Source organism: Osmerus mordax, chromosome 20 (genome assembly GCF_038355195.1).
Source record: "Osmerus mordax isolate fOsmMor3 chromosome 20, fOsmMor3.pri, whole genome shotgun sequence".
Classification (NCBI taxonomy): Eukaryota; Metazoa; Chordata; class Actinopteri; order Osmeriformes; family Osmeridae; genus Osmerus; species Osmerus mordax.
Genome location: NC_090069.1, coordinates 7199351 through 7223797, shown reverse-complemented (window position 1 = coordinate 7223797; position 24447 = coordinate 7199351). Strand labels below are relative to the sequence as shown.

Genomic DNA, 24447 nt, shown 5'->3' with positions numbered 1-24447 from the left:
TGATAGGTGTAAACCAAGCCCTGGGTATTCTTCTCCACCTTTGAGAAAATGAAAGCTCAAACGCTCCGATTTGAAAATGTTCCTCTTATGTCGTCATAAGAGGAAAGGTTACCTCCCCTTTCTCTGCTTTGCCCGCATAGAGAATCTGGCCCGCCAATGAGAAAATGAACTACGACCGTGCGAGTGCAATATCGTTTTTTCCTCGAGAGACATAATGGCTTGCAAACGACCGAAGCATGGCAGTTAGACCTGCCTCTCTCCTCCTCATGGCATTTAAAGCTACAGACACAGAAATGGCACGTCCTAAGGAAAGCTCATTGTGGGACTGCTCATAGTGGCTGTAATTCTGCACCAAGGCTGAATTTCGGGAAAGAGACTTCAGATACAGTATTAGGGGACCACTAAGGCCTATATAAAAGCATCCAAAAACAGCATGTCATGGGACCTTCCCATGTGCATTTCCCCCTACTATATTTTACATTTATGCATTTAGCAGACGCTTTTATCCAAAGCGACTTCCGAGAGAGAGTTTTACAAAAGTGCATAGGTCACTGATCATAACAACGAGATAGCCCCAAACATTGCGGGTAGCCAAACATGATGCATACATTGTGAAAACCAAATAAGTCCTAAAGGGAAGAACAATAAGAGCATGTAGTTAGACAAGTTACAATTAAAGAGCAAGAACCTCAAAAGTGCAAGAGTGTACCTGTCGAAAAAAGCAAGCAACAATAATATATTTCACGGCGAGTACAATAATTTTAAGACAGTTACAACAAACCAACAAAAGCAGCAATAAGAGACATTGTGATCCTGGACGAAACTAACATCAGGTCCAGCCAATCATTCCTAAGTGCCGTTGTACTCCCGTACACTATATAGCACTGTACTGTACTTGTTTAGGGACAAAGCAGTGTGCCAGTCCTCGCATGTATTCATGTCAAATATAATTGGACAGGACTGGAGGCAGGTCTTCTCTTTATGGTTTGAGCCAGTGATGGGGTGAGGAGAAGAATGTGATAGGCCGGGTAGTAATCATATTGTGCGCCAAAAATTTACAATGTATGCTAGATAAAAAACTTCCCCAGTTTACAGACAAGTGAAAAGCCACTGAGATTAAGTGTTAGCATGGTGTTACTATAGGATTTCACTCACCCTGCCACTTGGTCAGACAAAATACATGGGTTTTTGGAAAGGCGACCATTGCCAAAGGCATCAAGGGGAAGGGGTTGCCCTGGTGCTAGTTAAAAGAAATTGTATTTTTGGGAGCTAGTTACTGAAGTAAATCTATAGTTTGGCAATTTTGGCTAGTACTCATTGGAAATGTGAGCGTCATTTGAAATTAAATACCAGAAATTGCAAGGAACAATGTGGAGGTGTTATACTGTGTTTTGTCATCGTGTGTGTTTTGTCACTGTGTCTGTTTCCTATCATTATTATAATAAACATCCCTATTTTAGGGTTTTAACACAGTTTCAGATCGTATTTAAACGCACTCTTTATATCACCGTACTATCAGAGTGTGTAGAAGAACAGAAGAGAGTTGGTTTAGCTGCTAGCTTCCTCTTCAGACATTGAATGAAGAAATAAACAGATTATTTCTAGGAGATGGAGCTTCTGACAAAGATCTAATTAAGACATACCTTCTTTTGAAATGGTAATGTGTTGGGTTTAGGTTTGGGTTACTCACCTATATAAGCATCCCTGCTTGTCGGAACCGGCACCGCCACACATAAATAGGAATCGGACTGAAACAACAAAGCAATCACATGAAATTGTGCAAACACATTTGTTGACATCCACTATCAAAGTGAGTAGAAAAAACACTGGAGGTTGATTCAGATCAACAATACATTAATAAAAACAATTCCAGTATGATGCTTGTTCTTAATTTTTGTGTGTACATTTTGCCAATCATTCCTGTAGCAATCAACACCACTTGTGGGACACAGCTGTGCTGGTGTCTCTCTCAAACATATTGCCACACAGTACTCCTAAGAGTACAAAAAATGCTCTGCCTTGCTTGTGTAAAAGTTCACAGCTGGGAGATGCAGGACTGTTAGAAGAACTGCGGACAGACCAAAAAAAGGGCAAAGCAGTGAAAAGTCGTTAAGTGGCATGTTTGTAATAAACATGACAGGAAGCTGTTTCAGGCAGAACGCTGCAATTGCTTGGCCATGGCTTTGGGCTGTCATTTATTTCCCTTTGGTTTCAGGCCTTGGCAAAAACACAGCCAAATGATGAATCAATTCTAGGGGTGGTAGGCTAGTTCTCGGTGCATGTGGCAGTATAAATTTAACTACATTTTACATTTAGTCATTTAGCAGACGCTCTTATCCAGAGCGACTTACAGTAAGTACAGAGACATTCTCCCCGAGGCAAGTAGGGTGAAGTGCCTTGCCCAAGGACACAATGTCAATTGGCACGGCCGGGAATCGAACTGGCAAACTTCTGATTACTAGCCCGCTTCCCTAACCACTCAGCCACCTGACTCCCATAAATTGTTTTATCAGGATGAGGGCTGTCGATGAGTCAACTTTGATGCCATAGCAATGCCTACAGGTAGGCTTAAATGACTCTTGATGGGATAGCAACATGGTATTGTAATTCTCTCCTTTTCGGCTTCTCTCACAAATCCCTCCATAAACTTCAACTGGTCCAGAATTCAGCTGCCCGCATTATAACTCGCACCCCCTCTATCCACCACATCACTCCTGTTTTGCAACAGCTCCACTGGCTCCCGGTTCAGTTCCGTATATCATTCAAAAGCCTCCCGTTTACAACATTCAAGGCCATCCACAACTTCGCCCCCTCGTATTTGTCTAATCTGCTCCAGGGTCCCACTACCTCCCGCTCCCCCTCAGATCTTCTTCCTCCATACACCTGTCTGTCTCCTCTGCCCACTTCACTACCATGGGGAGTAGAGCATTCAGCCGCTCTGCTCCCCGTCTCTGGAATTCACTACCACCCCAACTCAGAAATATTGATTCATTACCCCATTTCAAATTGGAACTCAAAACTCATTTGTTTAAAACTGCATATTCCATTTAATGTCAATTGCTCTGCCTTTTTCTGTTGTTTTTAATGTTGTTATATTCTTTATTTTGCTGTTTTTAAATGTATTGTGTACCCTGTACGGTGTCCTTGAGTGCTGAGGAAGGCGCCTTTAAATAAAATGTATTGTTATTATTATTATTTAAAAATCGCATTCGCATTTATTTATTTTTAGCATACTTTTCTTCAAAGCAACATGCGAGAAGTGCATATAGTAATAGCAGCAAATACAGTTAAGTGCACATGTCTAACAGTGCCAAGGAGCAGTTTGTTATATTGCAAGTCAGTGCCATACCATCATGAACAGATTCTTAAAAATGTAGTGCCTCATCTTGCATAGTACTCATCCACTTATCAGTGGGTTAAAAATATCCATAACAACAAACTATCACTGAATGTGCCACATTTTCAGCTATGGCTATATTTTTTTTTTTCTCAAAGCAAAATTACTTATTATTATCTACTTTTTCATTGTAATCCTATGTGCATGACAAAACACAAGGATGGCTCTCTTGGGACACGGTGATGACCAAGGGGAGAGAGGTAGGGCTGAAACCTCTGCAAGATGTTACATCTCAGTAATCCCCCAGTCAGCGTGGTTAGCCTATCGGCCACCACAGATGAATCACTGGCGGATGACTCATAAACCTGCACTAAGAATAATAATAACCGCCCACACTGCCGTTCAGCTCCTCCTTGTGTACACACTTGCACGATAAAAAAAAAAATATATCACGCACACAATTATATATGCAAGTGCGCAAATGCACAAGTATTCAGCCACACACTGCCACGCACAACATAATACACACACATATAAGAGTGTGCACACACCTACATAAGCAGACAGACAAAAGCTGTCAAAGCACACAAGCCTTGAGCTCAGTTACAACAGATCTGTCATGTTCTGCTCCCAGCCTGCTTTTCCTAGCCATAACACATCCTTGGGAGTTTTTTGCTCAGAGAGAAAGACAAAATCAGAGAGAGAAAGAGATAGAAAAGGAGAGAGAGACAGAGAGAGAGGGATTCTAGAAGGAGATTTAGATGTGCTAACCAATGCAGTAGTACTGACTGGATGGCATGCTGGAAGGCTCAATGGAAGCCAATTAGCTCTGTCTGTAACAGTGAGTCAACAGTAATGACTGCATTACAGTAGGATCAATACTGGGTGGGCGCAACAACACACACACACACACACACACAGACGAGGCATGGGCACATACGGTTCAGAGGAAGTAATGCACACCACACTTCCGGTGAAAACAACCATCAACATACCTCCCTGATAACAAGACACACAAGAATGCGTGCACACACGCAAACACACATCACCTCCTAGCCTACGAGTTACAAAATCCTACATATAACTAGTAGTTTAACATGTTAACTATATATTGCATTGAAAAAGTATAAATGGGGACCTGAACAGTGGTAACTGTTCAAGTCTCTTGGGATCTTGAAAAGAAAGCCAGATGTCACCAAGGTAGCCAGCAAACACAATAGAACCTTTTAAAAGGAACTGGTTCCCATTCCAAGATGGAGGTCTTTTCAGAATGTATACACTGTGAACTACACGAAGGTAGAATATAAATTGGCAGGTTGTCCATTAACAGTAATGGAAGGATAGATGAAAGTTTTTTTTTTTAATCTTTACTTGGGTCACAACGAAGCATTAAAACAAACACAAACAACAAATAATATAAATACTTACTGCTGTGGGGCTGACTCCGGGCATGCGGACGTCCAAGGAAAAGTTGTGGGAGTTGGCCATGACCACAGGGGGCTGGATACCCCTGGTGCAATCACTAGGGCCTGACTGGGGGCCCTCCTGGTACCTGCATGGCAGAACATCTACATTTAGGCTCTTTTTGACAAGATAACACAAGCCAGCATGACATGGCCCACACTAACCTCACAAAATCTGTAGTCATTACTTCTCATGGCAGCAGGATGAGGAAGTATAGCAATAGTGACTAGTTCAGACGCAGGATATTGAGTGTTAATGAGTGTACACAAACTGACTGATGTGTTTACTAAGGGCTAATTATGAGTGTGCTATTCCAACCCCTGGAAGCTAATGAATGTACTTCACACATGGACGATTTGGGACCTTGAGAACAAGAAGGATATCAGGAAATAATAGAAAATAAGAAAATACTTAAATCCATGCAAATGATACAACATAAATCGAGGGACATTTTGTGGAAAAAAATAAGAAATCAAATCAATATAAAATTTCTATTTTTATACTTTTTATGTTTTTATAAGATTACTCACTCTAAAATACATCGAAAATTATATTTAAAAAAGTGAAAGAAAGCACAAGACAGTTAAACTGGGGTGAACAAAACAAGATTTTACCTTCTGTATATAAGAAACAAGATTTTTCTAGATAAAACAAATGTATTATTAATCTAAATTTCATAAATTCTTGAAGGCATACAAACTTCCACACTCACCCCTTATATCACCCCTTCACCAAAGCTACACACACTTGTATTGCGTTCAAAGCAACAACATTACCCCCGTTACCTTTTAAACCTGTGGAGAGAGCTATCGGACCTATGGCTTTGACAGACAAGCGCCAGTACCACCAAGCTGCAAAGGAAGACTCCCATCTTGTCTTTCGTAAGCCTCCTCTATTGCTGCCTCGGCTGCTTTCTCCTCTACCCTCGCTGGTTAACTGGACGAGGAGCAGGCAGTGCACAACAGGCAGTGCAGAGCGCGATCTGCGGCAGGAGCGTAGCAGAAGTCACACGGAGCCGCGGGACTGGCGTTTACAGGCGCTTGTGTCTAAGCAGACTCAAGAAGACGTTGTTTGGTTCACACTCCGCAGGGTGAGAAAGGAGGATAAACCGGAGGATGTGACGGAGAAGGCTGTTCTCCCTGTTCCATCCGACAAGCCTCACAAGCTTAGGTGCTCCCTCTTTGTTTTTCTCTGCTTATGACTGAACTGTGCGCGCACACACAAACACACAGAAACAAAGGCGGGACTGGCTACGGTAGCAACTCCCTCCCCCACTCTTCTCCTCTCGTCTACTGTCGGCACACACGCTTTCATCCAATGCCCACTGTTCTTAGCAGCCCAAGTTTTCCAGAGGAAAGACTCAAGGAGAGCTTGTTCAGTGCTTTTTGTTCAGACTCTTTCTCTCTATTTTTTATGTCTCTCGCACTATTCCCTTGTTTATGTGAAGGGATGAAGAGATGAGATAAAAGTGATATATTTGGAGGGTTGCTTCTTGCTTCTTCACTCCTGGAGTTTTCCAGACTGGCATACTTGTGTCCTCCTCTCCAGAGTGATGTAAGTGTCTGGGCACAGCAAAAGTACGATTCCAGTCACAACCTGTAAAAATAGCAGAAGAACGTTGAGAACGGGGGAAGGGCATGTGTGTGACTGACATGCTAGTCCGCTCCGCCAGCAAGCTCTGTCTTTAAACACGGTTCCATTATCCTAAGTGGCAGCCCACCCTTGTTAGCCGTTACTGCCTATCCCATCATGATTGAGCAGCAGGTGGAAAAGAGGGAGGAGGTGTGAGGGTGTGTGTTTATAACTGTGTATGTGGGCTGCAAGTTTGTATGTGGATGTTGACTCAGCAACACAGACAGTGCCAGGGGAATGTAGCAGTCTGCTAATATCAAGTCAATTATGTTAGAACAATCCTGTTGTGAATAGGTTGTTATACTTATGTACATGTGATTTTATATATACTCCTCAAAAAAAAGTTCAGGAACGTTATTTCGGACGATTATTCCTCCCCTTCAATAATACCAATTGGTATTGTATTTTATATCGTTGGAAAGCCTGATTAGTCACCTTTACAACGAGGTACAACTTGTAAGGATCATGCATTCATGGAATGAGCAACACAGCTAACCGTGTGGGTAGCGGCCCACAATGTTTTGCCAAAATACCCTGCAATATTCTTCTGTTGGTATTCACTCTCGTTTTGAGTTGTTTGGTGGACTGGATGATTGCACTCTCCCAACGTAATAATAAGGAATAATAAGGCACAGTAATAAGGAAAACAAAACACATATTGGCATATTTTTACACTTTATTTTACACTGTCAGGGACCTCAGTCGCGTGTGGAAGATCCATACGCAGCCACAACAGCTTGGCACATTATAATTATGGGGTATTGTGTGTTGAGGAAAACATGAATGTAATCAATTTTGGAATACGGCTGTATGTGTGCTGTGAATACTTTAGGGATGCACTGTACAAAATGTGTATGCTGTCAAAACTACTTCTGGTACTGTATGCACACAAAAAATAACTCTAAACTAATGTAGACCAAAAAAAAAAAGCCTATTTTAGTTTCCAGCTTGCCTCATAACATCTATTTATGTCCAACACTAGGCTTTTTGAAAAGCATTCCATCTTGATTCCCTAGGCCAAATCTTCCTGCTTTTGGGTTTCAAATAATAAGTTGAAATCAACCATATGAACACTGGTTATCTCTAGAATGGATGGCAGTCATCAAATGCATAAAGATTTCAACCAAAGGTCCACAGCATCAGGACCATTGAACCTGAAAAAAGCAGGGGACCATACGAAATGTGAAATGCATGGAGGCATGCTGTTTACTGAGACTTATCTTAATGAAAGAAAGAGAGGGAGAACGAGTGGGGGAGAAGTTTAGATAAAGAAAAAGCAAGAAAGAGAGAGATAATAAAGGGGTGGGGGGGTTTGAAATGAAGAAAGACAGATAAAAATGTAGTGAGAGACATGCGCATGAGTGCTAGGGGTCCTGTGGTGGGAATGGGGGGTGGGCTGCCGCATGGGAACCCCACCTACATCAGAGAGCATCTAAAAACAGTTAGGAAGCCCAGTACAGAACACACACAGACCAATGTTTCCTCTATTTGCATTTTTCGACGGCACGAGAAAATGTACATTTAATTAGCCAACGTTAAGTTAAGCAGTATGCAGTCACTTACTAACCATAACAACCAACATAAAGTTCCTACTGAGAATATCATCAGGATGGTTGTTAAACAAGACTGATACGAGCGATAGGGTACATTATAAGTTAGGGCTTTTCACAAGAGGCCAACTTGTTTAAATAAGGGTCTTTGGTATCTGAATCCAAAATCAAAAGCATGTCATACAGATACCCAATCTTCATCCTTTACTAAAGGTTAATTGCCTGCAACATTTCGGTAAAAGCTCTGAGAGACTACAAGCTTATTGTAAACCTTAGTAAACCTTTAAGTCACTGTGTAGTCATTTCCTATAACAGCATGATCTCGCAATGGAAAAACACACAGAACCATGAGAACCATAACATCATTTTGTATTGATTCGGTCTCTCACCCTCATCGCCTCTCATGAACACACACATTGCCCCTTGCAAACATCAATCAGCCAACCCATTGAGTTTGTCTAGGACACAGTCACATTAAATGGTGCTCTTTCTGCTTCACGAAGCAGTACAAATAACAAATACTGTATGGCAATCACCGAGCACCAAGAAACTCACCGGTTGGAATAAAAAATGTAACTATCCCTGTGTGTCTATGCCCTTTTGGACTTCAAAGTCAATATGCTTGTTTGACAATTGCTAATTTTACAAACTAGTGTGATGTTTCACATTTTAGAAGAGGCTGCAACAAAGGATATCCTACGTGGTGTGCTAAGAAAAGCTGGAAAGAAATATCTTACTGTGTCTGGAGTATTTGAAAATCTCCCACAGCACAGAGCTTGTAACATTTCTGCCCTCATTCCTACAAGACTAGCCAGGGAGCTAAGCTTCTTACCTGCCTTTCCGATTCCCTGGTAGATGCGCCAGATGCTTACAAAAGACCCTGAGAAGGAACAGAGGAGAGAGAGAGTTGTGATCTTCAAGCATCTGTGGGTTGAGATAGATTGAGAAGGGGTTGGGGGGGGGGGTATGAGAGAAAAGGAGCCAGGGAAAGGAGGGAGGGGGCTGTTAGAATTAGCTCAGCGTTCTCGCTGACATCATCTCTCACGGAGACTGGCTACAGGGGAACTATGGCAACGCTCTGTGAGCTCCCAACTCAAAGGGCTCTTTAATGGTCTAAGGCAGCATTCAAAGCAGCAGGCAAAATGTCTTAAAATACAAATATTTATAAACTCCACTAAAACTCACATTTCACTATGGATTATACAATCAAGTATGTTGGAGAGTAATTGTTTTCACGAGACTTTTACTATACTAGACAGAACCGGGATCCATCTATGATAACGGGATGGAAGCATCTTTCCATCAGTAATGGAATTATGCTTGAAAAGGTTATTTATGTCAACTCTCATAGTTGATATCATTGGCAGTTTCCTTTAAGCAGAACTAAATGGTCCAATCCTTGATATGATGACGGCTTCACAGCACCAAGAGGGTATATTAGCAGGGTTTCCTGCAGAAAATGTGTTAGTTAAGGTGGTAGGATTTGCCGTCAGACCGGGGCCCTAGTTTGTGCGATAGACTAATTCGTTCTGCAGAGAAGGGAGACTGGCGTTTTTGGATTGGAAGGGAGAAAATAGGACATAGTAACATATATTTTTTTTTTATAAAATACTTTTACGACGTAGTTAAGGCGGCAGGCGTGTGTTGCCTAGGCGGCTGCCTTAACTGAAAATTACTGCGGGAAACCCTGATTAGCATAATAATAATACTTTTTTTTTTATATAGCGATATCCGCCGTTGTCCCGTTTTCTCCCTTCCATTCCAAACCGTGACCAACGCCAGTTTCCCTTCACTGAATGAATGCTGGTAATGAATGTTGGTGGTGGTCAGAGGGGCCGTAGGAGCTGATTGGCAGCCACGCTTCTGTACCACCACCAGTTTGACTGTGTCTGAATGAATGCTGGAATCTATAAAGCAACCTCGAGTACTCTGAGTAGTAGAAAGCGCTATATAAGATCAATGATATTATATTAATATATATATATATTGTATTTTTATACCGTGTATTCTCAGTGTAATTTCATGCACCGAACCGTGACGCCCGTACCGTACGGTTTGGTACGAATACATGTACCGTTCCACCCCTAATATATATATATATATGTATTTCCACTCACATACCCCACAACCAGTGACGTGTGGTGATGTCAGTAAGAGGCTAGGCAGTGAGTTATGAAAGCCAGTATACCTAATTTATTGTTAGGCTAATATGTCAAAACAGTAAACGCAGTAAACAGTACAAGCAGGGACATCTAGTCTGTAGCTCTGATGCTCTGATTGGCGCCGCCGTGAGTCAGAGATAGGCTAGCTAGCAGCACTAAGGACGAGTATGGCGAGTGGTGGCGACCCACGAGAGATAGAGGACCCGCTGGCCTTTTTAAGTTTCCCATTTTAGTTACAGTAGTACAGGCGAGAGAGTGGTGGATAAGACAAGCACTGTGTGTCGGCGTTGTTCAGCATTTGTGGGCAGTGACGTGCAGTCTGGATAGGCAAGGTAGGCACTGCCTAGCCTGCCTAGACATTTGCGCAGCTAACGTCATTACACCAGCTACATTGTAAGCTTAATCCCCGCAAAATTCAAATCAAAATGACATATCGCGGAGTTGAGGAATATCTCCAAGCTCAATTGTATTCAAAAAATTAGTTAACAGCCCTAAGATCCAGTAATACTAAAACTGAAGTTCTGCCACTGTCTGTGTTTAAGTGGATGTTGTTGAAGACCTTAACAAGTGCAGTTTCAGTACTGTGATGCTGACGAAAACCGGACTGGAAGACATCAAAACTGTTATTTTCGGCAAAGAAGTTGTTCAGCTGTTGAAAAAACAAGTTTTCTATTATGGTACTTAAAAATGGGAGGTTTGATATTGGCCTATAATTTTTCATTATTTCGGCGTCTAAACTAGCCTTTTTTAGGAGTGGTTTAATAACTGCAGTTTTTAGGGCTTGTGGGACATGTAGTAGCAGGGCTCTCAAGTTTTATCAAAAGTTTGGCGTGAGATTGTTTGTTATTGTCTGGTTTTTAACTCTGTAGATATAACTCGAGATGACTATCAACTCCGCAGAAATCTGCGCTTCTCAGCGTGAGAAACGGTTGGAATGTATTTCCTTAATCTGTTGCCGTCTGAATGTTTTCGGTAAGCAGAAATGTCCTGGAAAGTTCCAGGGGTGCACCTCCTTCGGCTATTCTATACACCTGGTGGTGACTGACTGCTTGCTCGCACCAACCGGAGGGTTACTTTCTCCGCTGCGTAAAACCTGAGGGATTCTTGCACTTTCCATCTTTGACGAGACATTTAAAAAAAAAAACAGCTCATACCGCAGCAACGGTATAACTGAAATATTAAAGTCACACAATGTCATACCAGATAACTGTCCGGACATCATAGTGAAATGACAAAATAGCAGATTTTTTTTTAATGGAATTATTTTATGAGTGTTGCCGATAATATATACATTTTAAAGACATCCAGTTGATTGTTATGCTTTGGAGCATTCTGTCCCAAAACTAGCCGTCGGCCAATGTCAGCCCTTTTCACTCACTTGTACACTCTGTAGTAAAATCATGTGGATAATACACCAAAAAAGAAATATGCTAATTTATTTTTTTTATATTAATTTACATACTTGCAAGTTAAAAGCTCAAGGTTACAGATTTTTATAGGTAGCCAAAACAACTGCCTGATTAAGGGTAAAACTGAGTTTTGTAATACCAATTTTTGTCATATAGGATAAGTTATTTTCTGTTAGCCCGTAATGTCATCCGTTATCCTGTCTGACATTATATTCTTTTATACAGTTTTAATCTTAGATTATAATTTTCATTCTTATTGTGATATTAACATATTATTATTGGGTGTGCCTGCCTTCGGCAAGAGCACAACCTTTGTTCTCTCACATATATATTTATTATTAGTGTGTTTGCTGCAAGCAAAAACACTATTGTTATTCTGCATACTTATTATTATTAGTGTGTTTGCTGCAAGCAAAAACACTATTGTTATTCTGCATACTTATTGGGTGTGCTTTGCCTTCGGCAAGGGCACAACCTTTGTTCTCTCACATATATATTATTATTTATTTTTTATTTATTTTTGCCCCCCTAAAACTCAGTCAATATTTGGCCTACATAGACAATGTAGGTGTCAAAAGTTTCGTCTTGGTAGCGATTGAGTTGCTTCTATTGGAATTTACGTTCCGTCTCATGGTTTAGGCTTAAGTTAAGTTTTTGTGGCGAAAAGTGAAGCTAACGGTGGATAATTTGCTAGCCACAGTCACTGACGTTACTAACGTTACTACGTCACTACGTCACTAACATCACGAAAACACGCGTGACTACCTTTGGCAGAACATTCGTTTCGCATCTGTTAACTTGGGGGATAGCTAGGCTAACTATAGCTTTACTGCAAGGCAGCTGCAGAAACGCCACAAGAAAAGAGGCCAGGGTGATAACTATTTACTCATTTTACTTTGTGATATGACACACAATTGTGATGTGTAATGTACAATATAAGCTGATATTATTAAGGAAGTACATCTACTTTCGGACACAGTAGTCTACTATTTCACTGAAGTATTAGCATCATGACATTAGCCTGTGTTGCCCGGGCAACACATACTACAGTGGTCTATGATGTAGCGTTATCTGTTTTCAATCGTTAAAATAAACATTCCTCACATATACATTTTCGTTGTAGGATTTATTCTGACATTAGTAAACGATTTGTTGGTGAAATTACCATTACCTGTCGTTTCAAACCAGTGTAGCTCACTGCAACGCTGTAGCTTAGCGAGACACACTACAAAAACATCTACACTACACAGCTGTTTAGGAAGTCAAACAGCGACAGAACATGTTCGGCACTCTCCTTACTTAAATCAAAAGTCTATCTAACTACTAACCTGAACTTCATTGCCACAGCCTAAACGTTGTCAATCTGTTCATGAAAATAATTAATTTCAGCCTAAACCGTACAACGGAACGTTAAATCCAATTCAACCAAAGCAATCGCTACCAAGACGAACACAGCAGTAGTCTAGTACTGTACCGTAGTAGTACAATTTACCGGGGAAGCTTCTCCACACAGGGCTATATCGCATTTTGCGTTGTTACTGACAATGGTCGCTACCAGTGAGCTTTTTATGAATGAGCGATTTTCCACTAAATAAATGTCAAGCTTATTTACGTTTTGGGGGGCATATTTTCAGTTAGCAGATGGTACTGTTTGAATCGCGATTCAATCTTCTACTGCCGGTAACGTCGTATAATAATCTTCAAAGGGGGTTCTTTATTCATGAATGAATGCAATATGAGTAGGCTAAATGCTTGAAAATATCACGAGAAGGGAAAAACTTAAAAGGACGTTTAGGTCATAGAGATTAGGTCAATTTTTACACCGGTCTGCCAAATGTATTCGTTTTGATTCAACGATGAGGCTGCCTCTGGCAGGGGAAATGAGAAGACATCTATTTCATTCTACACTTGACTCGTATTTTCAGTTGTAAATGAGCAGCAAAAAAAAATGCTTTTAAATCTATGTAATCTTTATAAATAATAAGTATGCATTTTTATATAAAATACAGAAATATCAGTTGTAAAAATTTCATTAAAAAACTGACCCCTGTGCAACCGACGCAAGCAAGCACACCCTAGAATTTCCACAGAAATTGTACCCTCTAGTTTTTTTTTTTTTTCCTCCCACTTTTTTCCGTCGCCTACTCCTTTCACACCGTTTAAGCTAGAAACACCGTTCAAACTTCATTTGATAAAGTCTGAACTGCTCTAGTGTGCTATTACTTTTCTCATTGATAACTTTTAAAGTTTTTAAGGTATTAAAGTTTAAAGTGCAAAAAAAAATGAATGGGTTTCAATGGTTCAGAATGTTCAAGTCAAATTCAATTGTGACGTCATGCACTGACAGAACTGTTTCTCACCGCGTCAATTTTTGACACTGTTTAACACTTTCCTGCCTGAATACGGCAGAATAGACTTTTTCGAATACTATACCTGAACTGTTTATACCATTTTGAAGACAAGATTTAGGGCTTTCTAATGATGTAAATATTTATATGATCATGTTAGGCAAATCATCCTTTATCAAGACGATTTCACGGAGCCATTCTGACAAAAATCTTCTCCGTCTGCATTACTTTTTTAGAAAACCTCATTTTTAACCACTTTCACTACAAGATAGAGGATAAGTTAGAGCGTATGAAATGTGCGTACTTTTGTCGTGAATTCAGAACAGACAGATTTAAGATAGACTATTTTGTTTAAAAGTTATGACCACTGAAGTGATGAGTGGGATAACGCAATTCCAAGCTAGCGCGATGGCTCTCCATAACTAAAAACGGTTCTACTTTTTTCCACAATCCACCAAATTGGCCAAACAAGGTATGTACATTGAACTTAAAGTGTACATAATCTAGCTGGATTATTTTTCTTTAAGAAAGTTTCACAGAAATCTGCAAAAATCGAGACTCAACACTGTCATATCCGACTCAGCCAGTCACGAACAGCCAAACCGGGGTCACAGGTTCACTGCAGCTGGCGTTACTACGAACAAAACCTTCGTAACTGAAAAGTTTTTACTTTTAGTTGACGATATTGAACACAGACGTTAAGAAACTTGTCTTTTCTCTAAATTTCTTCTCCGTTTTCAATTTGAAGCAGTAAATCTAACACAGTAGGAATTTTCCCACGACATCCGCTCGCTCTGCTTTGACAAATATGTTTTCTCAGTCCACCATACATTAGACAAGCTAATTTTCGAGTACTTTCAATACAAGATACAGGCCATGTTAGAGTTTATATATATATACATAATTGTGTGGGCAATGTAGAACAGCAGACAGACTTGAAATATGATCTTTTGTTTTAAAGTTATGGCCATTCTAGTGACGAGTGCTTACAACGCTAGCTACGACTGTCATCATACAGTACTGTAGCTGCCATAGAACGGCGAAACTAGCTACGTCTATCGTTCGTTACCTACAAACAAATGCTTCGTAACAGTATTTACTTTTTATCGGCGATATTGACAAGAGGTTAAGGAACTTGTCTTTAATCAAAAGATCGTCTCCGTTTTCAATTTGAAGCAGTATCTAGCTTACTGTAGGAAATCTCCCATTGCATCCTCTCTCTAGCTTCTTCGGCTAAAGATGCAATGACGATGCATGCATTATTCACGCCTACAGTGTTAATACAGTCTGTAAAAATACCACTTTGACACACTTGCAAGAAGTGATCCGCTGGCTAGATGTAGCATGATCTCATTTACCACCCACAATAGTTCTGCTTTTTTTGCAGCAGCATTCTGAGTTAGAGTAGCTAGCTTTTCCAGTTGCACAACAAAGTCACAATGTGACAAGATTGAATTAAAAAAACTCACCAGGGACAACGACAACATCGGCAACCCTGCACTATGGATTATTATTTTGATGTCATCTTTAAATTAAGTGTCTGAACAGGACTGGTTGTGCAGGCACACATGATTAGTTTCTCCTTCATCTTGAACCTAAAACCTAGATTCTAGGTTAGAAATGTTGACAATGACCAACAGTTGCTACGTTACAAGAAACAAGGAACCAATCCGATTGGCCAACGCTTTTCACTGTTCCACTGTTCAAACTTTTTTCTGTTTCTACATCTTTCAATTATTAATACTTTTCAGAATGGGTTTTATTAGCCAAGAAACATCACACAGACAAGGAATTTACTGTGGCAGGAAGGTGCACACATTAAACATATAAGAATCTTAAATAAGAAGTGTACAAGTCTAGGGAGTCAGGTGGCTGAGCGGTGAGGGAGTCGGGCTAGTAATCCGAAGGTTGCCAGTTCGATTCCCTGCCGAGTCAAATGACGTTGTGTCCTTGGGCAAGGCACTTCACCCTACTTGCCTCTGGGGGAATGTCCCTGTACTTACTGTAAGTCGCTCTGGATAAGAGCGTCTGCTAAATGACTAAATGTAAATGTAAGTCTAACTAATACTAAGGTTTAAAATGTAAAAGGTCTAGAATTAAATAAAATGGCTCTAACATAACGCTTTAACATTTATGAAATTAAATAAGATACCCTTTTCATCACTCTTTTTTTTGATAACTGTTATGCAATATACTTTTCATCACTATATTTGCTCATTTTTCTAACTTCAAACTTTTTTCTGTTTCTCAATCTTTCATTCTTTAATACTTTTAACTAGTCGTGGGCCGTTATCGGCGTTAACGTGCTGCATTAAAAAAAAGGACCCGTTGTGCCAAAGGACACAACGTCAGTTTGCACGGCCGGGAATCGAACTGGCAACCTTTGGATTACTAGCCCGATTCCCTCACCGCTCAGCCACCTGACTCCCTTTCACTCAATTCTACTCCAAAAATGTCAGGGAGGACTGCTTTTTGTAGACAATAGCCTGCTGAAAATAGCCAGTATATAGGATTTTTCAAAGCAATCCTGTTTCCTTCGTCATTTGCCTGAGAAAGCGACCTACGTTAAGCCAGGCTAGTTTCACTCAGTCAGCCTATTTAAAAGGTCTCTGGCAGTCAGAATCACTGATTAAAGGCAAAGGTCGAACTGGTCTTTGGTCAGATGTGTATATTGACCAGTTTAGAGCTAAATATTCTTGCCAGAGCCAGGAATCGAACCAGTGTTTTGAGTGACTTTGCATGGGTCTCCATCAGGTCAACACATTTGGATTCAAGTTCAAGTAATGCCACTGCATTTCACAGTCAAAACTGAAGTCTGTATCAAGTGTAGATGGGAAAAGCTTCACCCGCAACACAGACCCCTTGCTGGACTTCCCCCTCTCTAGCTGGACAGCTTCTCTTCAGCCCTGACCCCAAGACCGCATCATCCAGCTGGCCTGCCCTGCCTGCACGTGCTCCAGAGACAGACAGTCACCCCACAGACTACTGTGTCTACTGGCTCTGCAGATTGCTTTTTTGAGGACATTGATGAAAAAGGACAAACCAACATTTTCTACCTTGATGAAAGGTCTGAATGTTTAATCCTTTCCATGTCCCAGTATGCCAAGCTGCTGACTTTGAGTGTCTTAAGTGATGAAACCAGTTCAAGTGATAGACTTTTGACCTGAATCCAATGATTATTCATCTGAATAAAAAACACTCAAGAGAATTAGTGCTTCTTGGATCATTTGTGCTCCACATCAGTACATCTCACACATTTGCCTTTGTTTCCATGGGATTCATGGAATTGCTAGTTTCTGCTCCACCATTTCCACCGTAGTGTAATAATAAATATAATTTAGGACAGCAATTACATGTTTGTGTTATCCTTTCGCATTACACACATTTAGTCAATGTTCTTAAACTCAACCGATTGTCATTTTACCATACTGTTCATATTGAACAGACCTTACTTGGAAAGATTAATGTATATTTCCACTTTTGAATTGTATTTCCATCATAAGTTTGGTCTTTAATTTCATTTGGAAGTGGTATTAAAAGGTCTTAAATTTAACTTGTTTATACCCGCAGACACCCTGTGAAGCCCCCACCCCCACTCCAGAGACAGTTGGTGACAGAGAGGTGCAGACATTAAGTTAAACATAGTCATGCCTTAAGAGTAGAGTAAAAAATAGAGACTAAATGTGTAAATAGATGTTGAAACTCAGTGCTTCGAGTTGGTGCATGTCAGTTTAGGCCAGTGGTTCCCAAAGTGGGGGGCGCAGAGACATTGCAGGGGGGGCGCGGGCCGGGAGCGCGGGCCGCCGCGGCCCGCGGATGGAATGAATGAATCATTCAATAAGCATAAGAATAACATTAGCATAACATGGACACGTTTTTGACAGGGTTTAAACGAAAAGCAGAGGATGAAGCATCACCAAATGTGCTTCCAAAGCAAAAGGCAAAGATTAGAAAATATGACGAGACATATCTTGTCTTTGGCTTCACCTGTACAACGGTGGGTAATGAGGAGAGACCGCAGTGTGTTGTCTGTCTCAAAGTGCTAGCTTGTGACAGCTTGAAGCCGAACAAGCTAAGACGCCACTTGGAGACAAAACATCCAGAGCACAAAGACAAACCAGTTGAGTTTTTCAGACAAAAACTCGTAAACTGCCGTGCACAACAGTCTCGCTTTACTAAAGCTGCATCTGTGCCGGCAAATGCTCAACTCGCCTCATACAAAGTTGCCTACCGAGTGGCACAGTGTAAAAAGCCGCACACAATAGCGGAGGAATTAATACTTCCCTGTGCTATGGACATGGTTTCAACAATTCTTGATGACACTGCAGCCAGCAAACTAAGGGCTATTCCTCTGTCCAACAACACCATCGGCAGGCGCATTTATGACATGTCAAAGGACAGAGGAGCAGCTTAATGATAAAGTGCGTGACAGCCGTTTTTCTCTGCAGATGGATGAAGCCACTGACAGTAACAAAGACTGTTTGTTGATAACTTACGTTGATAACTTACGTCAGATTCATAGATGGAGATGACATGAGGGAGGAATTGCTTTTCGGCAAACAAATTACTGGCAGCGCCACAGCAGAAGAACTGTTTAAATCATTGACTCTTACCTGAAAGAGGCCAATCTGAAATGGGGATCTGCACAGACGGGGCGCAGGCAATGGCTGGGAAACGGGGAGGGCTGCAAGTGCTCATCAAGCGCGTCAACCCCAATGTGCAGTGGACGCACTGCATGATACACCGCAAAGCACTGGCGTCTAAACAGCTGAGTCCTGAGCTGAACGATGTAATGACCGACGTCATTGCTACCGTCAACTACATCAAAACACGACCTGTCAAAGCCAGGATTTTTTCGGCACTGTGCGAGGAAATGGGCTCCGACCATACAGCTGTTTCACAGCGAGTCCTGATGGCTGTCACGTGGGAAGGTGCTGTCCAGGGTCTTTGAACTGCGAGATGAAATCGGCATCTTTTTGAAAGAAGAGGGCAATGATCTTGCCCACAAATTTTACTGTAATAAGTTCCTCATGAAACTTGCATACCTCAGTGACATGTTTCTGAAACTCAATGAAGTGAATTTGCAGTTGCAGGGCGCAAATACACACATCCCACATCTGGCAGATAAAATCACATCATTCACCAGAAAACTTGAGATGTGGCTGCATCGAGTGAAAGATGGAAATGTGGACTAATTTGAGAACCTGAAATCATTCATTGAAGAGAACAAACTGCAGAACACAGTGATCCCATGCATGGAAGCACACATCTCTGCCCTTCAGAAAAATTTCCAGAAATATTTCCTGATGCAGGAATCCAAAGAATATGACTGGATTCGTGACCCCTTCAGTGCAACACCACCTGCCGACTTCAGCACATCGGAGGAGGAACAGTTCATTGATGTCACCTCTGATTCAACAATGAGGCTGCAGTTTCAGTCAAAGACACTGGCTGCATTTTGGATTGGAGTGGAGAAAGTTTACCCACTGCTAGGTAAGAGAGCCCTGGCCATACTTCTTCCTTTTGCGACATCCTACCTATGTGAGATAGGTTTTTCTGCTGTGGCCTCAATCAAGACAAAATACAGATCAAAGCTGGACATTGAAAATGAACTCAGAGTGGCAATCTCAAACCTGCAACCCAGATTTGAGAAGATCTGCAGCATGAAGCAGGCCCACACCAGTCACTGAAAAGATGTGAGGATTAAAGGTGTAAGTTCTGCACAACAAACCTTTAAGTTTTTGTTTTTTTCTTCTCAGGGAGTTGGTCATGTTTTAAAACCCATTTTTGCAGAGAGACAATTTTTGAAAAATGCATTGATAGCAATGTTGAATATTAAAAAAAGAAACCTGTTACACTGAACATAATTACACAGTTAAGATGCTTGAAAACAGTTACAATTAAGATAATTACATCGGTTTTTGCAACCTGTGGCTTATGGCAGTTTACATTTATTTTTTCTAAAAAGGTTGAGGTTTGTATTAATTACAATGTGCAAATATAAATAATAAACTGCAATGGAGTCTGAAAACAAAATATGTGTATGTGTGTCCTGTTTTTCTTTTTTTTTTTTGGGGGGGGGGGGGGGGGGGGCGCGAAAAAAAGTACCAAAGGGGGGCCCAGCAGAAAAAGTTTGGGAACCACTGGTTTAGGCAAAGCCTTTTAAACCTCTAGGTTAAAAAATAATTTAGATTTGATTGAAAATCTTATACATTTATAGTTGGATTTGACATTTAACAGACATTTAATTAATTTAGCAAGTTGTTTAACTCAAACAACTATAACACAGTACATATGGTATACAAAGCTGCAGTCAGATTTGGCGAAATTGTTAGCTTGGATGTTATTAGGGCTGCAACAACGAATCGATTAAATCGATTAAAATCGATTATTAAAAGCGTTGGCAACGAATTTCATTATTGATTCGTTGTGTCGCGCGATTATTACGCCACTCAATATGTCGCGGAGATGTTTGAGTATTAAAAAAAAAAGTTTAGTTGAGCGCGGAGCGGAGGTAGAGGAGGAAAATGCCATCGGAGAGACGTTGTTGAGTAACGTTGTTCTGAAACACATGGCGGAGGCAGAGAAATCAGTACGACCCAAGTCATCCAAGGTGTGGTAGCATTTCACACTAAATACATCAAAACAGTGTGTTAATAGATCAAGGTGAAGTTAGTTTCGTATTCGACATTCGTCTCACATTCAGAAGACGCTACTTTGCAGCATCACGTTAGGGACCGGGTGAAAACAACCCATACCATTTTGAAAAATGTTGACTTTTATAATATTTTTAGGAATATAAAACCTCAAACAGACACCAGAGTATCTTAACAATGTCTGCTATACTTCCACAGCCTTTACCTTTTCAATTAAGTTTCAAATTAAATAATAGAAAATCACTTATCTTTGAAAATAGCTTATTCTCGCAAATCGTAACTTTTTTCAAAATTGTGTCAAAAAAACTTAAATATACACCAGATAATTCTAATAAAGTCTGGCCTACTTCCACACCTTTCAATTTTCAATAAAGTTTTAAACAAAACTCAAATAAATTGCTCATCTTGGAAAATAGCATTACATTTTGAAACGGTTTGGTTTGTTATCAACGTCAGAGATGTCGTTATGCCACTGCATACTTATGAATAATTATGTTGGTTTTTTTTTGTTTGTTTTTTAAGAATATAAGTATGCAGTGGCATAACGACATCTCTCACGTTGATAACAAACCAAACCGTTTCAAAATCGGTTGAAAATTGAGCAAGTTATGGCCATTTAAGTACATGTAGCACCAACACAATGTTATGGGTGAGCGAATTGACTGTAGCAAGATGACGGAGACGTTCGACTCCGTTGGCCGGCAACGCGGACGAGACATCTACCCTTTATATATATGGTTCAAACCATATTGGCTTCAAGATTACATCATTCTGAAGTACCACACGCAATTTCACCTTGATATGTCAAAAGATCACTGAATTACAGCTGTTTAAACTTAAATTTTGCATTAGATTCTTGTTGTGGCTCTTTACACTTGCTGTCTTGCACACAAACACAGTGCTTGATAAGTCTCAAAGCTAAGACTTCACGGTCAATGTCCATGTTCTGTAGAGCACTTATCCGCCCAACCTCTACAAAATCTACAATGTGCCAAAATAATATGTCCTGACAAGCCATGCTGATCAATTTGATCTATAAGGCCAGCATGCGATCTCTGAAGCGACTAATGTCTTCCATCATCTACCGAATCTAGGTGTCCCTATCTGACTTCGATCTTGTGCAGCTGCGTTGGTCTGAAGATAACCACGCCCCTCTCGTTTGCATATGAGACTGGAAATAAATACAGCACAGAAATAAATGTGGTGCTCGGAAATATATGTGGCATAGTAAATAAAAGTCTAAAAAATAAATAAATGTTTTTTCAAAAACTATAAATGTATTTATTTATTGATGTAGGTAAATGGATTCAGCTATATAATTGGGTGTGCTCATGCCTTCGGCGAGCACAACCATTGTTCTCTCACATATTATTTTTATTCTTTTCCCACCCCTAAGGATCCCTCAATATTTGCGCTACATAGACAACGCCAGTGTCAAAAGTTTCTTGTTGTCTGCGATTGTGTTGCTTGTATTTTTATTTACGTTCCATTGCACGGTTTAAGTTGAAATTAAGTTTTTGTGGCAAAGTGCCTTTTGTCACCAAAGGGAATCAGTGCAAGCCTAACGTCACAACGTCAGCACACGTTAGCAACGACGCATAAATACAATGTGTATAGATGTAGTAAGGCTGTTGCACACAGTACTTGCAGCATCATACATTTAAGTAATTCAAGACTTGCATGTACAGTAAGTAATTTCACATTAAATAATGTATTTAAACTCAAGCTTGTGTTGTATGTCGCTGTCTTCAATGCCACAGCCTAAACTTGATGTCAAAAGAAACGTTTTTCATTTCTGGCGCATTCAAACAATCCCCTTTGTTTGGCTAGCAACAGCAGCTAGGCTAGCTTGCTCGTAGCACAATTTACCGAGGTCAGCTTCTCCACCATGCAGTGCGATCAAATGGTCGTATTTGGTGAGTACAGGGACATGCTACACTTCACTTTTTGTATTTTGAATTGTACATGAGCAGCAACAAATGTAGGCTATGCTTTTAAATCTATGCAATCTTCATAAATAATAATAATATCAGTTGTAAAAATACAGTCAATAAACAGACCCATCTGCAACCGATGCAAGCAAGCGCACCCTACAATTTTCCCAGAAATTGTACCTTCTCTAGTTGGGTGTGCTTTGCCTTCGGCAAGGGCACAACCTTTGTTCTCTCACATATATATTATTATTATTCTTTTCCCACCCTTAAGGATCAGTCAATATTTGGACTACATAGACAACATCGGAGTCAAAAGTTTCGTATTGGTAGCGAATGAGTTGCTTGTATTTTTATTTACGTTCCATTGCACGGTTTAGGCTGAACAAAAATTCTTGTGGCAAAAAGTGCCTTGTGTCAACAAAGGGTACTCAGTGGTGCCAACGTCACAACGTCAGCACACGTTAGCAACGACGCATGGATACAACGTGCATAGATGTGCTGTTGCACAGCGAGTATCGTATCGTGCCGTGGTGTACTAGCAGCATCATACATGTACATTTAAGCAAATCAAGACTTGCATGTCCAGTAAGTAATGTCACATTAAATAATGTATTTAAACTCAAGCTTGTGTGGTGGGTCACTGTCTTCAATGCCACAGCCTAAACTTTGTCAAAAGAAATGTTTCTCATTTCCGGTGCATTCAAACAATCTCCTCAGAGAGGTTTGGCTAGCAACAGCAGCTAGCTTGCTCGTAGCAAACTTCTTTTGAATTAGCCATTTCCACCTACAGTAAATAAATGTCAAGCTTAAGCTTTTACGTTTTTGGGGGCATATTTTCAGTTAGAAGATGGTACTGTTTGAATCGCGATTCCATCTGAAATACTACCGGTGACAACGTTTTTACAGTAGCTTGTTTCAAAGAGGGTTCTTCATGAACTAGAGAGGGTACAATTTCTGAGGAAATTGTAGGGTGTGCTTGCTTGCGTCGGTTGCAGGTGGGTCCGTCCCCTTAAGTTTTTCCCTTCTAGTGATATTTTCAAGCATTTAGCCTACTCATATTGCATAATTCATTAAGAACCCCCTTTGAAACAAGTGAACCCCCTTTGAAACAAGCGAACCCCCTTTGAAACAAGCTACTGTAACAACGTTGTCACTGGCAGTATTTCAGATGGAATCGCGATTCAAACAGTACCGTCTGCTGACTGAAAATATGCCCCCCAAAACGTAAATAAGTTTGACATTAATTTAGGGGAAAATGGCTAATTCAAAAGAAGTTTGCTAGAGGCAAGCTGGCTGCTGTTGCTAGCCACACATCACTAATTGTTTGAAAGCGCAGGAAATTAGAATGTTTCTTTTGACATAAAGTTTAGCTGTGGCATTGAAGAAGGTACGACACACTGCGAGCCGAGTCTGACTGAGGTTAACGTCAAAACAAGACGCAGTCTCACTCAAATTCCAAGTTTTACACAAATCACAAAAATATGCTGACCCGCTGGCTGTCTTCGCAATTGCCGTATCATTAAAACACTGCCCTCCTTATGAGTTTTGGTAGAGAATTGACCGTTACAGAATTAAGAAAATACTCATCAGACGCAGATCGACAACAGCCGCCGCAATCGTCAACGGAGGCTGACGGGGCTCTCACGATAGCAAACAAATCAACGTTTTTACAGCAACCTACATTAAAATCTCACCACCTGGCAGTCTTCACAAGTCATATCGTCATAACATTGCCATCCTTCAGTTTTTTGGTGTAGAATTGACCGAACTATAAAATTACGAAAATACTACTATGACGCTTTCTAGCATGGCTGCTGCCAAAGACTAGGCGATCTCTTGGGCGACCCGCACTAGCTCAAATTACAAAGACTTTCACAACCTAAATCAGAAATCCGAGATTGCAGTTCCACTCGAAATCGCTTTCTCAACAAAGCCCAAAGGTTGGGAATTTTTTT

At 40.6% G+C, this 24447-nt stretch overlaps 1 protein-coding gene across 3 annotated transcripts in view; it reads right to left on the bottom strand.

The window, feature by feature from the left end:
- pam (peptidylglycine alpha-amidating monooxygenase) overlaps positions 1 to 24447 on the bottom strand; it is a 121696-nt gene that overhangs the window by 83732 nt on the left and 13517 nt on the right. For 2 of the 3 annotated variants that reach the window (XM_067258742.1, XM_067258740.1), the window contains exons 2-5: positions 8816 to 8907; positions 5587 to 6397; positions 4766 to 4889; positions 1691 to 1748 (exon numbers count right to left, since the gene is read on the bottom strand). In XM_067258742.1, the coding sequence (XP_067114843.1) occupies positions 1691 to 1748; positions 4766 to 4889; positions 5587 to 5672 (268 nt within the window). In that variant the 5' untranslated portion in view covers positions 5673 to 6397; positions 8816 to 8907. The remainder of the gene's footprint in view (positions 1 to 1690; positions 1749 to 4765; positions 4890 to 5586; positions 6398 to 8815; positions 8908 to 24447) is intronic. The other variant, XM_067258741.1, reaches the window with a different exon arrangement.